Genomic DNA, 12,603 nt, shown 5'->3' with positions numbered 1-12,603 from the left:
ATTGTAGTTCTTTGTTTTGTTTGAGCTTGTGAATGTTTCCCAAGATAGACTACTAATTTTTCTTTTGCCCTGAGCCCTCTCATGTGTTCCTTGTGCTTCATATGTCTTTAGGAACACTAGAACTGACTGGCTGGTAAGCAGCCACTAATTATCATTAAGTTTTTTAATTGATATCTAGTTCCTTTTTAGTTGATATCTAGTTCCTCTTGAGGATCTGTGTAGCATCTGAATCTCTAATTAATAGATTGGATTATATATTGGCCTTAATTTAATGGTGCCATAGATCTTACAAAACAAAATAATATAACAACTTTTTAGATAACACAAGAAGACATTAAGAAAACACATGGTGGATCTTCAGGAAGCAGAGGATATTATTCCAGTGCTTTTGCAAGGTAATTTTTAGTGTTCATAAGTTTAAATTAATTCTAACTTCTCCCAAGTATTTATTCTCAAATATTAACCCCTGGGTTGTAAACCACAGCCCATGGGCCAAATTCAGCCCTTCTCCAGATTTTAGAAATAAAGTTTTATTGGAATACTGACATAGTCTTTTGTTTATATAGGTTGTGTTGTTGCTTTCACACTACAAGAACATATTTCGAGTAGTTGTAACACAGACCATCTGGCCTACAAAGCCTAAGGATTTTTCTTTCTGGTTCCTTCCAGAAAAAAATTTTGCTGACTGACAGTTCTCATTTCAGTACATGGCTTTGTTGAACACTTTACTATGTTACCAAGAAGAGATAAAGAATTTTTTCATAAATATGTCATTAAAAAAATGTAGACTTTCCTCTTTCTGGAATACTTTAAATTGTAATGTATCTGAATAGTGGTATGGCTTTGTGATTGTTTGAAATTTAAAAACACACAATTTTAAATGAATATTTGTTACTTTTTGTCCCTATTAATCTTTTTTATGTTTCTACTAGCTCCACAAATGCATATATGCTGATATATAGACTGAAGGATCCAACAAGAAATGCAAGTATGTTAACCTACAGTTATTTGACTTGATTTTAATTATAGTATAAACTCATTTCTTTTACAAGTTTTGTAAACCCACATAACCATTTTTAAATGATAGAAAAATAGGTTTTTAAATACTTGAAAGAATTATAAAGACTTTTTTAAAGTAAGTGGTAAAAACACTTGGAAAAAAATTTAAATTTTTTAAGTATATTAAGAACAAGGTAACACTTATTTTTCCTTAAATAAATTGGATATTTATTTTTGCAGTAAGTTTTGAATTATGTGCACTTTGGTACAGTGATAATAATTCCAGTCCTGTGTAGGTCCTCATAACTCAACCAGCTGCATGTCCTAGAGCAAGTTATTTAACCATTCTAAAATCTTTCTTTACACATCTGTCAAATGCATTAATAAAAGCATTTTGTGTGGTTGTTATAAAAATGAAATAACATTTTAAGAATTTAGCTTCATATCTTACATGTGATAAAAACTCAAATTTAGCCATTATTTTCTTCAATTTCAAGCTTTTGGGGTTTGTTAGTATCTAAAAAATGGAATCCCTAGATGACCTGAAACACTCTATAGACATTTTTAGGAACTAGAGTGAAGTATCTCTGCTTATTTTATTAAAAAGCAAGTAAGTTTGTATGACTCTAATATGCATCCTTTATTACATTAATTTTATTAGTTACTCATGACAATACAATGATCTTGACATATCATACATTTGAATCAAATGGGGTATAATTTCTCATTTAATACATTTTAATGTTAGTAAGAATCCCAGAAATAATTCTAAATGTAAAGTATATTTTTGTTTGTTTGTTTTTTGTTTTTTTACTTATTGGTAATAATTGCTTTTAAAATTACAGTTCTTGTTTTTTCTTGCTAATTTTGACTGATTCATGCAGTATTGTTAACAGGGTTGTGTATGAATATGTAGATACATACAGAGATGAAGTTTTTGCCCATATTCATTTTATAATTAAAAACAATCACTGCCTTTGATTTCAACATACTTTTTTAGAAACTGTCATACTATTAGTGAATCTTTAGCATTACAGTGTTTTTGTTCACATTTTTTGTGAGCCCTCATCAAATTGTGGAGTCAGCTGATAGAAGGCTTAGAACTTAATAATCTTTCTACCAAAAGTATATCTAGGATCTGTCATACAGTAACTATTAAACAATTTAATGTAGACTTTACTATTTAGTGAGTTTTAAGAACACAAGTAATCATTCTTATTATATCATAAAGAAACTGTACATCAAAGACTAACTTGTTCCAGTTAGTCTGGAGGCTGACCCAGTTTTGTAATTTATGTATAGATCTAGCCTTTACTCCCTAAGCTCTAGTTTTGTTATAAAGCACCAGAGGGCGCTATATGATATATAGTGAATAATTTTAAATTTATAACTCATTTCTAAAACCATTGCATTTTTACCTTTTATGGAGACATGAACCTTTGGTATCAACTGTTCTCCTTATTTAATGATACTTGTATTATTACTTTGAGTTACATGTGAAGTTAAAATTATTATAAAAGCTTCCTTAAAAAATAATTTGTATGTAGGTCTTTGTAATAATTTTTGTGTATTCTGTTTTCTTTTAACTGGTTATTTTTCAAATGACAGTATGCAGAGAGAAATGTAATAGATAAAGTTATCAGTTTTGTCACTCAGCCTTATTTGGTTAGAAAGCAACTAAAAGATTACTTCAAGGACAAAGGAAAGATAATACTGGTTAGAAAGCAACTAAAAGATTACTTCAAGGACAAAGGAAAGATAATCCTAGTGCAGAATAATAACAAATAGGTAGTTTTTGTAGTAGTAGCAACTACAATAGCAGTGGCATTTATCAAATTTTATTTTCTCCCAGACAATAATTGTGTGGCGTAGATGCTATTCAGGTATAAAGAAACCTGAGTCTGGAGACATAAACTTGCCCAAGGTTACACAATTCAATGGTGATGGCACAATTTGAAATTAGAAATGGTTTTGTTTTTGAATTTTAGAGGGGTCTTTTCACTCTAAAATCTTAGTTTACATGCTCAAGGTCTCCTGGAGTCAGAAGCCAATTTCGATGAATATGTGGCTTTTTAAAATATGAGCCTGACTAGCAATACCTCTTCATCTTTGCCTAGAATAAGCTTGTGTTCCAAGTTGAGGAAAGAATGTAACTGAAATACATTTCCATGAGTACAGAGTAATAGGATATGACAGGGAGCATAGTAGAAAAGCATGAACAAAAGAATCCCAATTTCATTGACACTGTCTTATTCTGTTTTTATTATGGATAGAATTTCTAGAAGTGGATGAATACCCAGAACACATTAAAAACTTGGTGCAGAGAGAGAGAGAATTGGAAGAGCAAGAAAAGAGACAACGGGAAATTGAGCGTAATACATGCAAGGTTAGATTCCATCAATTTTACTTTTAATTGAAAAGTGTTATTTAAATTTGCTTAACAGTTCTCATAACTTACTCATTTGGTTGAATCTACAGACACATACAATCTTGATCATTAAATAGTATACCAACTCTACTATAAAACTAAAATTGATTTGATTTGATATATAAAAACTCAGTTACGTAATGACAGTGCTTGGTGCTGGTGAAGCTGCAGTGAGGTGGGCATTCTCATATGCTGCTAAAAAATTGTTAAAATTTTTATGAATAGTATTTATCAAGAACCTTAAGCAAATTCATATTCTTTTATATAATTTTTCTTATAGAAATGTTACCTAATAAAATGATGATACTTCATGACTAGAAGCATATTCATCTCAGTATTTTCCAAAATTGGAAACGACCCATACATTTATCATAGAGGATATTTTATCACTGAAAACAACCTGAATATTTATCATTAGAGGAATGATTATTACTTAGAATTGGAATGATTATGATACATACTTACAAAGAAGTATACAATATTTAATATTAACATTTTTAATTATTTTAAGATATAGTCTCAGCCGAGCACAGTTCTCACATCTGTAATCCCAGGGACTTGGGAGGCTGAGGCAGGAGGATCACAAGTTCAAGGCCAGCCTCAGCAATTTAGCAAGGCTCTAAGGAACATAGCAAGACCCTGTCTCAAATAAAAAATAAAAAAGGCTGGGGATGTGGCTCCATGGTTAAGCACCCCCTCGGTTGAATCCCCAGTACCAAAAAAAGAAAGGGAGAGAGTTACTGTCAATTAGTGAGAAGTATGGATATAAAGAGAATGAGCCAGATTAGATTTTTTTTTTTTAATGACAGTATTTTGACATTAGGAAAAATGCTATCTATAAAACAATTAAGCTTTGACTCTTGATCCTAAGTTAATGATATTTTACATTTTCTAGATAAAATTATTCTGTTCACATCCTATAAAACAAGTAATGATGGAAAATAAATTGGAGGTTCATAAGGATAAGACATTAAAGGAAGCAGTAGAAATGGCTTATAAGGTATGTTTAGTTGCATTTATTTATCTTTGTATTTTTCACTTTAAATAATTGTTATTTACTATTCATCGCATTTAATTATTGATAAACTTATATAACATTATTATAATTTCCTAAATTTTTATTATAGTTAATAGTAATGTAAGCTCTTGCAATAAATTTATAGCCCATTAATTCAGTTCTCTTTTATTCTTCTTTGGAAAATATACTCAGTTGATTTTGAGAACTTCCTTATTCTGAAAGCCAGTTAATTATAATTAAAAACAAAATATTTATTTGTTCTTTCCAGTCATTTAGCAGCTATTTATTAAGTAGCTACTATATGAAGCATTAGAGATATCAGAAAAAGATGGTTACTACCCACATAGGGTTTATAACACATTAGAAAAAAATAGTATTTAAACATCCCAATTTGCGTTGATTCTTTATAAGCTAACTCAATAATATTTTGAAATAACTTATTCTGAGATCTTAACCAGAATAGAGATATTTGGGGAACATTATTCTAAGTGGAGAAGGCAGCATGCATAAAGCTCTGAGGTAAAGGAAGTGCTTGGCATGTTCAAGAAACAAAAAGAAGGAGTACTGTGTTTACGTTATCTTGAATTAGAGCACAGAATAACAAAATAAATTATGATACCTTATAGGAATGATATTACATTTTGTTCTAAGAATTATGAAAAGTTACTTGTGGGGTTGGAAAGGTAAATAGAGAAGCACTCTTACCGGATTATTCAAAATATCATTTGTGGTTCTTGACAAATGAAAAATTTCCCTTTTCCATAAAAAACCTAATAGAAACTTAACTAAAGTTAGGCATTCATTACCTAGAGAAAAATTCTATACTTTATCATTTTGTATATTTTATATGTATGATTAATTAGACAACTAAAAACAGCTCACAAGATAGCTGATACTTTTCTCAAAGTGTGAGCCAGTGCATAACCTGTATCAGAATCACAATAAAAATAATGTTCTTATTTAAAAATGCTAATTTTTACAAATGAATCAGAATTTCTGTGTTCAACTTGGGAATAATGCATTTTAGACAGGATCCCAGGGGATTCTTGGGTATATAAAATTTGAGAACTGTTTGTATTATATACCTGCTCTTATAAAGCATTTACCAATGTCGAAATTTTTACATTTTGTTGTGTGGCTGTTTTAATTAATATCACTGTTCTTCTCTAGTCTGTAAGCACATGAAAAGCAGATATTATTCTGGTTTTGCTCATTATTTCATTTCTAATACTTTCCTGGTATATATTAGAGTCCAAATTGGGTGGGTATGTAAATGAGTAAGTGAAGGAACAAACAGTAAGATGGATGGATGGCTCTGGATTTACCTCATTGTAGCAAAATCCTTTAAACCTAGTGTTGGACTTAAGCATCATCTCTGTAAAACAGGGGTAAAACCAAATTAGACTAAAGTGGAGAAAATAACTTAACAAAATACAATTTTACACAGTAAGTTCAATTAGTGTTATAGCAGTAAGGATAGTTGATAGTTCATCCATTTTTTAATATAGGAGGAAAAAAATATTTATCTCGAAAGTAGGAAGTAAAAGTTCACAAAGAGTCAAACAGAAAAGAGAGATCAATCTTATATACCCAAAATAGAGCTGCTTCTCTGGGGGTGGGAGGTAGTGAAATAGAGATCAAGAGGTACACACTAAGGCCTTTAGATCTTCCTTTACAGTCGTAAACACAACCCCTTCATGGACATTGAATACTTCCTAGCAGTCCTACTATGTTTCTCCAGGAGGCTCGTTTCCCATTCATGAGATGTTGCCTCCAGGGTACATTATCTACTAGTGACATGAGCTAGAGGAACATCCAGAAATGAATTTCTCAAACTATGCTTTGTAGGTATTCTGGAGACTGATAGTAAAGGTTATGTCCACAGAGGAATGGATAACACTTAGAAGAAATAGAAACCATAATCTTTATGATGGCTATAAGAGCTATGGCATTCTCCTGTCTAGTAGGATATTACTAGATAGTCAAGTTATCAATTCTGTTATATATTGGATCAAAAAACCAAAGATGCGTGTTCTACTTGGTTGTTGTTCTCCCATGTGTTTCTAGCTTAGTAATTACAGTAGATTGTAATATATTGATTTTGAGTCCATCTAAAGTTTAGAATGTTAATTTTTTCATATAAAAAAGTCTTTATTGTGGACATGTAGAATGTAGCATTTGAATCATCTTTTTAAAAACCCTCTATTCAGGGGTTGGGGATTATTTAGCTCAGTGGCAGAGTGCTTGCCTAGCTGGCTCAAGGCAGAGTTTGGTCCTTGACTGTTGGGGGGGGAAGATATAACCCTCTCCTGATGGGGAGAATCACAGACTCTGGGACAGGAGTCCTCCATGTTTCTTATTTGCTAGCGAAGCAATAAAACTTCTTTTTCCTTTTTCTTAAAATAAATAAGTAAAAGTCTTTAAAATATATTAGTGCATAGTATATGATTTGAAACATGGTCATTTAAAAATCACATTTAAGTTGTCTCCATAGCTTTGATGTCTTTGATTCAAATCATAACTACATAGATTTTGTTAAGACTATTGACTAATTAATAGGATTATCACACACAGGACTAAACACTATTATTTTTTTTTTCTCTTGCTTGGGTTGTTTTCTTCTAGATGATGGATTTAGAAGAGGTAATACCCTTGGATTGCTGTCGCCTTGTTAAATATGATGAGTTTCATGATTATCTAGAACGATCATATGAAGGAGAAGAAGATACACCAATGGGACTTCTTCTAGGTGGAGTCAAGTCAACGTATATGTTTGACCTACTTCTGGAGACAAGAAAGCCTGATCAAGTTTTCCAGTCTTATAAACCTGGAGGTAAGCAATTTTATGCTATTTTTAGTTGTACTGGATTTAAAATTTTCACAAGAAAATGTTCTGTTTATAGAAATAGATATAATTTAAACCTTTAAATATATTCTTAACATTTAGAATAATTGAAGTAGTTAGCAATAAGCTTGGAAATGAATAACATCAGCAAGAAGTCTGCAATGGGATTTTTCTTCTTTACTTTGTAGTACTGAATCATTTGGTACTGAATAATCCTATATGCCATAAATCCCTGAAATTAGCAGCTAATCTCTTAGGAGGATCTCACTCTTCCTCTTACCTCAGTCTCTTTTCCTTGCTTCAAAAAAACTTATTGCCAGAACGTCTCTGTTTTTAGTGTTTTTTGGAAGAGGTGGATTCCTAACCCTATCACTGACCACATTTCCAATCTCTTTCTACAGACCCCAGGGGGCTTTTTGCTCTTTTCATGAATTCTGTCATATTTCCTTAGCACATTTGCCCTTTTCTTTGAGAATGACTTGGAAAGCAAAGTATAATGCCCCTACTCTCTCCAGAGTAGTCCCTAAAGAGTTACATGGTCTTCTTCATTTCCAGAGTTTTCTTACTAGAAAACTGTATGTAAAGCATAATAAATAGGAGGAAAAATCCAAGCATAATTTTACAAAATTCTTACTGTTGTATCTTGACTCTAACTCCTGTCCATTAGTGGGAAGTCAAAATTCAGATTTGTGTTCTCTAATTTTTATCCCTGAAAGTTGAACTTAGAAATCTTATTGTGCCCTTTCATATTCTGTTCCTCTGTGGATCCCGCAGGCCTTCCTATTTTATGAAGGCTCTTCTTTCCAAAGTACATTAAAATGTAATATTCTTCCATGGAACCCATATTTCTCTCATGGGGGGAAATTTTATTTTTGAAAACTTGGTGCCTTTTGCAGTTGAACTCTGCTCTTTCTGTAGCATTCCCCTGAAGAACTTTCTTAACTAGATAGAAAAAAGGATACAATTAAAGGATACCATGAGTCAGCAATAAAATCAAAAAAGAACTGAGAATGTAACTACGAATTATAAATGGATAAAGTAATTTCTACTATTCACTAATTATCATGAAGTCTATTTTATCATTTAGATTTAGCAACATGGGGGGAAAATCTGAGCAATGACATGAGGTTAAAACAAAGTGACTATTAAATATAGTACTTGAAAATCATTTGTTTTCCAATGAAGTAAAAGTTTGGTTATAAACATGATCTCCTAAAAACATAAGAGAAAGCATGATTAAAGTGTAATGTGAAGGATTTAAGTAAAACAAAACAGATAAATCAGACTAGTTTTTTTTTTGTGCAGAATTTTCCATGTGTTAGAGGAAAAGTGAGGAGAGGAAAGGAGAACTTAGATTATGAGCAAAGTCATAAATGGTTTAATGAAAGCTGTTTAAAAGCCACTGAGATTCTATATATATATCCCCTATAGTATTTGTTTTGCAGTCTCTAGATATTTATATTCATATTTATTTATATATATTATATTTATATATTTACATATATAATATATTTATATTTATTTAGTGCTATGGTTTTTGTTCTATTTGGAGCTTTAGAAGTTGATTTCAATTAATAATCCTCACTTTTCCCTCCCATTCTCTCCCCTTCCCATTTTTAAAAATTTATTCTAATTAGTTATACATGACAGTAGAATGCATTTTGATACATTGTACATAAATGGAGCACAATTTCTCCTTCTCTGGCTGTACATGGTACAGTCACACCTGGAGTATAATTATACATGTGTATAGGGAATAACGTCCATCTCTTTCCACCATCCTTCCCATCACCACACCTCCTACCCTTCCCTTACTCCCCTCTGTATAATCCAGAGTTCCTTCATTCTTCTGTCTGCCCCCCACGCCCCATTATGGATCAGTGTCCGCTTATAAGAGAAAACATTTGGCCTTTGGGTTTTGGAGTTTGGCTTATTTCTCTTAGCATGATAAATATTCTCTTAGTATAATATTCTCCAGCTCCATCCATTTATCTGTAAATGCCATAATTTCATTCTTATGTAAGGCTGAATAATATTCCATTGTGTATATGCACCACATTTTCTTTATCCATTCATCTGCTGAAGGGCATCTAGTTTGGTTTCATAGTTTAGCTATTGTAAATTGAGCTGCTATAAACATTGATGTGGCTGTGTCATTGTAGGATGCTAATTTTAAGTCTTTTGGGTGTAAACCGAGGAGTGGGGATAGCTGAGTCAAATGGTGGTTCATTCCAAGTTTTCTGAGGAATCTCCATACTGCTTTCCATATTGGTTGCACCAATTTGCATTCCCATCCACGGTGATTTTTAATAATGTGCTTAATAAATTTGTCAGTAGTTACGTTTTAGAAGGAAATAAAGCCATACATTTTTAAAAATCACATTTTACTTTTGTAGGTAATGTATAGTGCAGAGGGCAAAACTAATACTTCGTAGTGAAGACTGCTATTTTTAAAGAAATCTAAGAGAACTTTTTAACTAGCCTCATTTCCTTGTGTCTCTTTGCTTGTATTGTGATAAATTGTGAAGAAGTTTTAAACATGTGTTATGTGTATAAAGTACATTTATATATTGGTAATTAGAAAATACTCTCTTATTAGAAACACTGTTTTAACACTGTTAGCAGCACTCATCTATTAGAAACACATTAAGAATGCAGTGCTCATATGAAATAGATTTAAAAAATAACCTCCAATTATGTTTTTGTGTTTTCAAATGTAACAGAAGTGATGGTGAAAGTTCATGTTGTTGATCTAAAGGCAGAAACTGTAGCTGCTCCCATAACTGTTCGAGCTTACTTAAATCAGACGGTTACAGAGTTCAAACAACTGATTTCAAAGGTAAGTTTTAAAATTGGTCAGTGAATATCTTTGAGGGCCTGCTAGAGGCACTGTGTGATAGTTATAAGTAAAATGTAGGCTCTACCTTAAGAGGCAGTTTTTATAGTTAGGGCACAACTCTAGTAGGAAAGGACATTTCAGATAGAAGGAACAGATTGAACGAAGTATGGAGGCAAGAAATCATGAAGCAAATACACATAACCATGACTTGTGAGCCTTGGGTGGGTCATTGTGAAGCGGGCCTGGAGATGTAAATTTAGTTATTTAATGGGAGGCTTTAAACAGGAATAGTGAAAATTTGGGCTCTCTTTTGGTGCAGGCAATAGAGAGTAGATTTTTAAATTTGTTTTCTTTTTTAAGTACAGCAGTAGTATGAACAGATCTGTGCTATAGATTGAAAAGTCTACTGACAGTAGACTGGTGATTCAGATGGATTGAAGGAAAGTCAGAAATGGGGATGAGGAAGCTGTTGAAATAATTCAGTTGAAGGCATATGGCTGGAAATTAGAGAAAGTAGAGCTTATGATAGATTGTGAGAGTGATTATATAAATAGACTCTGTAGGACTTTTAATTGGTGAAAGTTGGTATAAAATAGGAGTACAGAGACCCTGAAAAGCTTCAAATTTGGGTGACGGAAAGGTGATATATTAATAGCAATAGAGGAGTGAGGTGAGGAAGCAGACTCGACAGGGAAGGGGATGACTTAAATATTGGTCCCATTATGCAAGTTGGTGATAGAGAAAATAGTCTTGTTCCAGATTTTTGAACTGGAAAAATATGATGATGAAAACATTTAAATTTCTTTGGGGAATGGGCTAGTCTACTTCAGACAAATGGTTACTGTCTTTTCAGGCGTTGTGTACACTATAGAACCTTGAACACATGAGCAGGCAAAATTTTACAGGGTTCTCCAACTCGTGTACTGAAAATTGTTCAGTAATTGAAAATTAGGAAATTGAGTCTGGGTTTTAGCCATTTTATCTTTTATCTCATTATCTGGGGGTTTAATACCAGTATAGCAGGGTTGCCATAAACATTAAAAAATAAGTGCTTTGTATGAAAAAAATTGTAACTATTATTAGAATTGGTGGCAATTATTATGTTAAACACAAAACAATGACTTCTAACACTTTTGCCAAAGTAATAATATTCAGGAGACAAACAATGTTGCAAAATTATATTTTTTATGATTAAATTGCTAATAAATTCATACTGTGTTAATATAATTACTCTTCATTTAAACAATACAAATGCTAGATGTAAAGAATTTCAGTTTAGTCTGGAATATAAGCATTCACATAGGATACAGACACACACACACATAATGTACTGATTCCTTCCCTGATGAAGCTAATAATCTTGTTAAGGAAAAATATGTTTAAGAAATAAATGTAACACTGTGTGGTCACGCAGCCTGTGATCCTAGCAGCTCCGGAGGCTGAGGCAGGAAGATCGCAAGTTCGAAGTCAGCCTCAGCAATTTAGTAAAGTAACTCAGTGAGACCCTGTCTCTAAATAAAATACAAAAAAGGGCTGGAGATGTGGTCAGTGGTTAAGTGCCCCCGGATTCAATCCCCAGTGCCAACAAAAAAAAGAAAAAAGAAGAAGAAGAAGAGGAGGAGGAAAAAAAATGTAGTCATAGGACATTGTGCTAGCAAATATCGTTTGTTTTTGTTTTTGTTTTCTAATAGTGAGGATTGTATACAGGGGTGTATTACCACTGAGCAACACCCCCAATCCTTTTTAATTTTTACTTTGAGACAGGGACTCACTAAATTGCTGAGACTGGTCTATAACTTGTGATCTTTCTACCTCACCTGCTGGAATTACAGGTGTATGCCACTGTACCCCACATAAATATACTGTTTCAAAGTATAGTGAAGCTGCCTGAGAATTTGATGTTCATAGCTGACACCATTAGTTGTATTGAAAACAAATTGTTTTTAAATAAATTATTTTATTTGCTCATTTTATCTGAAATTGTTAAAATTACTGCAAAAATTAAGGATGTGGAATTTCAGAATAACTTGGTATTAATCCCATTTTCAACAGATTAAAACTGATTTAGTAAAAGCATCAACAATTTATTTACAATATATAGCAGGGTCTATCAAAAAACTAAGATGTTTTAACTGTTGGTTTGACATCAATTCTCAAAGTCAATTACTCACTGCCTTTAGAATCATATCACCTCCTCTACATGCTGTGTGAGAGCATGTAGAGGAGGTGATATGATTTCAGTACTTTTCTTTAGCAAAAAAATCCTACCTTTAAAATAGTTTCAGAGCATACATTTACAAGAGATACTTTGTTTTTCTAATTCATATCTTAATTAATGGATATAACTAGTAATTTTTTCCTTAGATTCTCCAAAAATTTTAAAACCTCTGCCAAAATTATTTTTCTCTTTATTTTCTCTCTGATATTTTTAAGAACTTTCTACATCAAGCAGAAGTACTTTTGAAAGAGTACTT

At 32.2% G+C, this 12,603-nt stretch overlaps 1 protein-coding gene across 2 annotated transcripts in view; it reads left to right on the top strand.

Moving 5' to 3' along the window:
- The window catches only part of Usp47 (ubiquitin specific peptidase 47), a 105,673-nt gene that overhangs the window by 75,357 nt on the left and 17,713 nt on the right, over window positions 1–12,603 (top strand). For both annotated transcript variants that reach the window (XM_058576956.1, XM_046437973.2), the window contains 6 exons: window positions 319–395; window positions 933–988; window positions 3,273–3,385; window positions 4,323–4,427; window positions 7,071–7,278; window positions 10,014–10,129. In XM_058576956.1, the coding sequence (XP_058432939.1) occupies window positions 319–395; window positions 933–988; window positions 3,273–3,385; window positions 4,323–4,427; window positions 7,071–7,278; window positions 10,014–10,129 (675 nt within the window). The remainder of the gene's footprint in view (window positions 1–318; window positions 396–932; window positions 989–3,272; window positions 3,386–4,322; window positions 4,428–7,070; window positions 7,279–10,013; window positions 10,130–12,603) is intronic.

Source organism: Marmota monax, unplaced genomic scaffold, assembly GCF_021218885.2.
Source record: "Marmota monax isolate L192 unplaced genomic scaffold, Marmota_monax_Labrador192_F-V1.1 WCK01_AAM20220418_F8-fsc00061, whole genome shotgun sequence".
NCBI lineage: Eukaryota > Metazoa > Chordata > Mammalia > Rodentia > Sciuridae > Marmota > Marmota monax.
The sequence above is the reverse complement of the archived record's forward strand: the minus strand, read 5'-3'. Positions and strand labels throughout refer to the sequence as shown.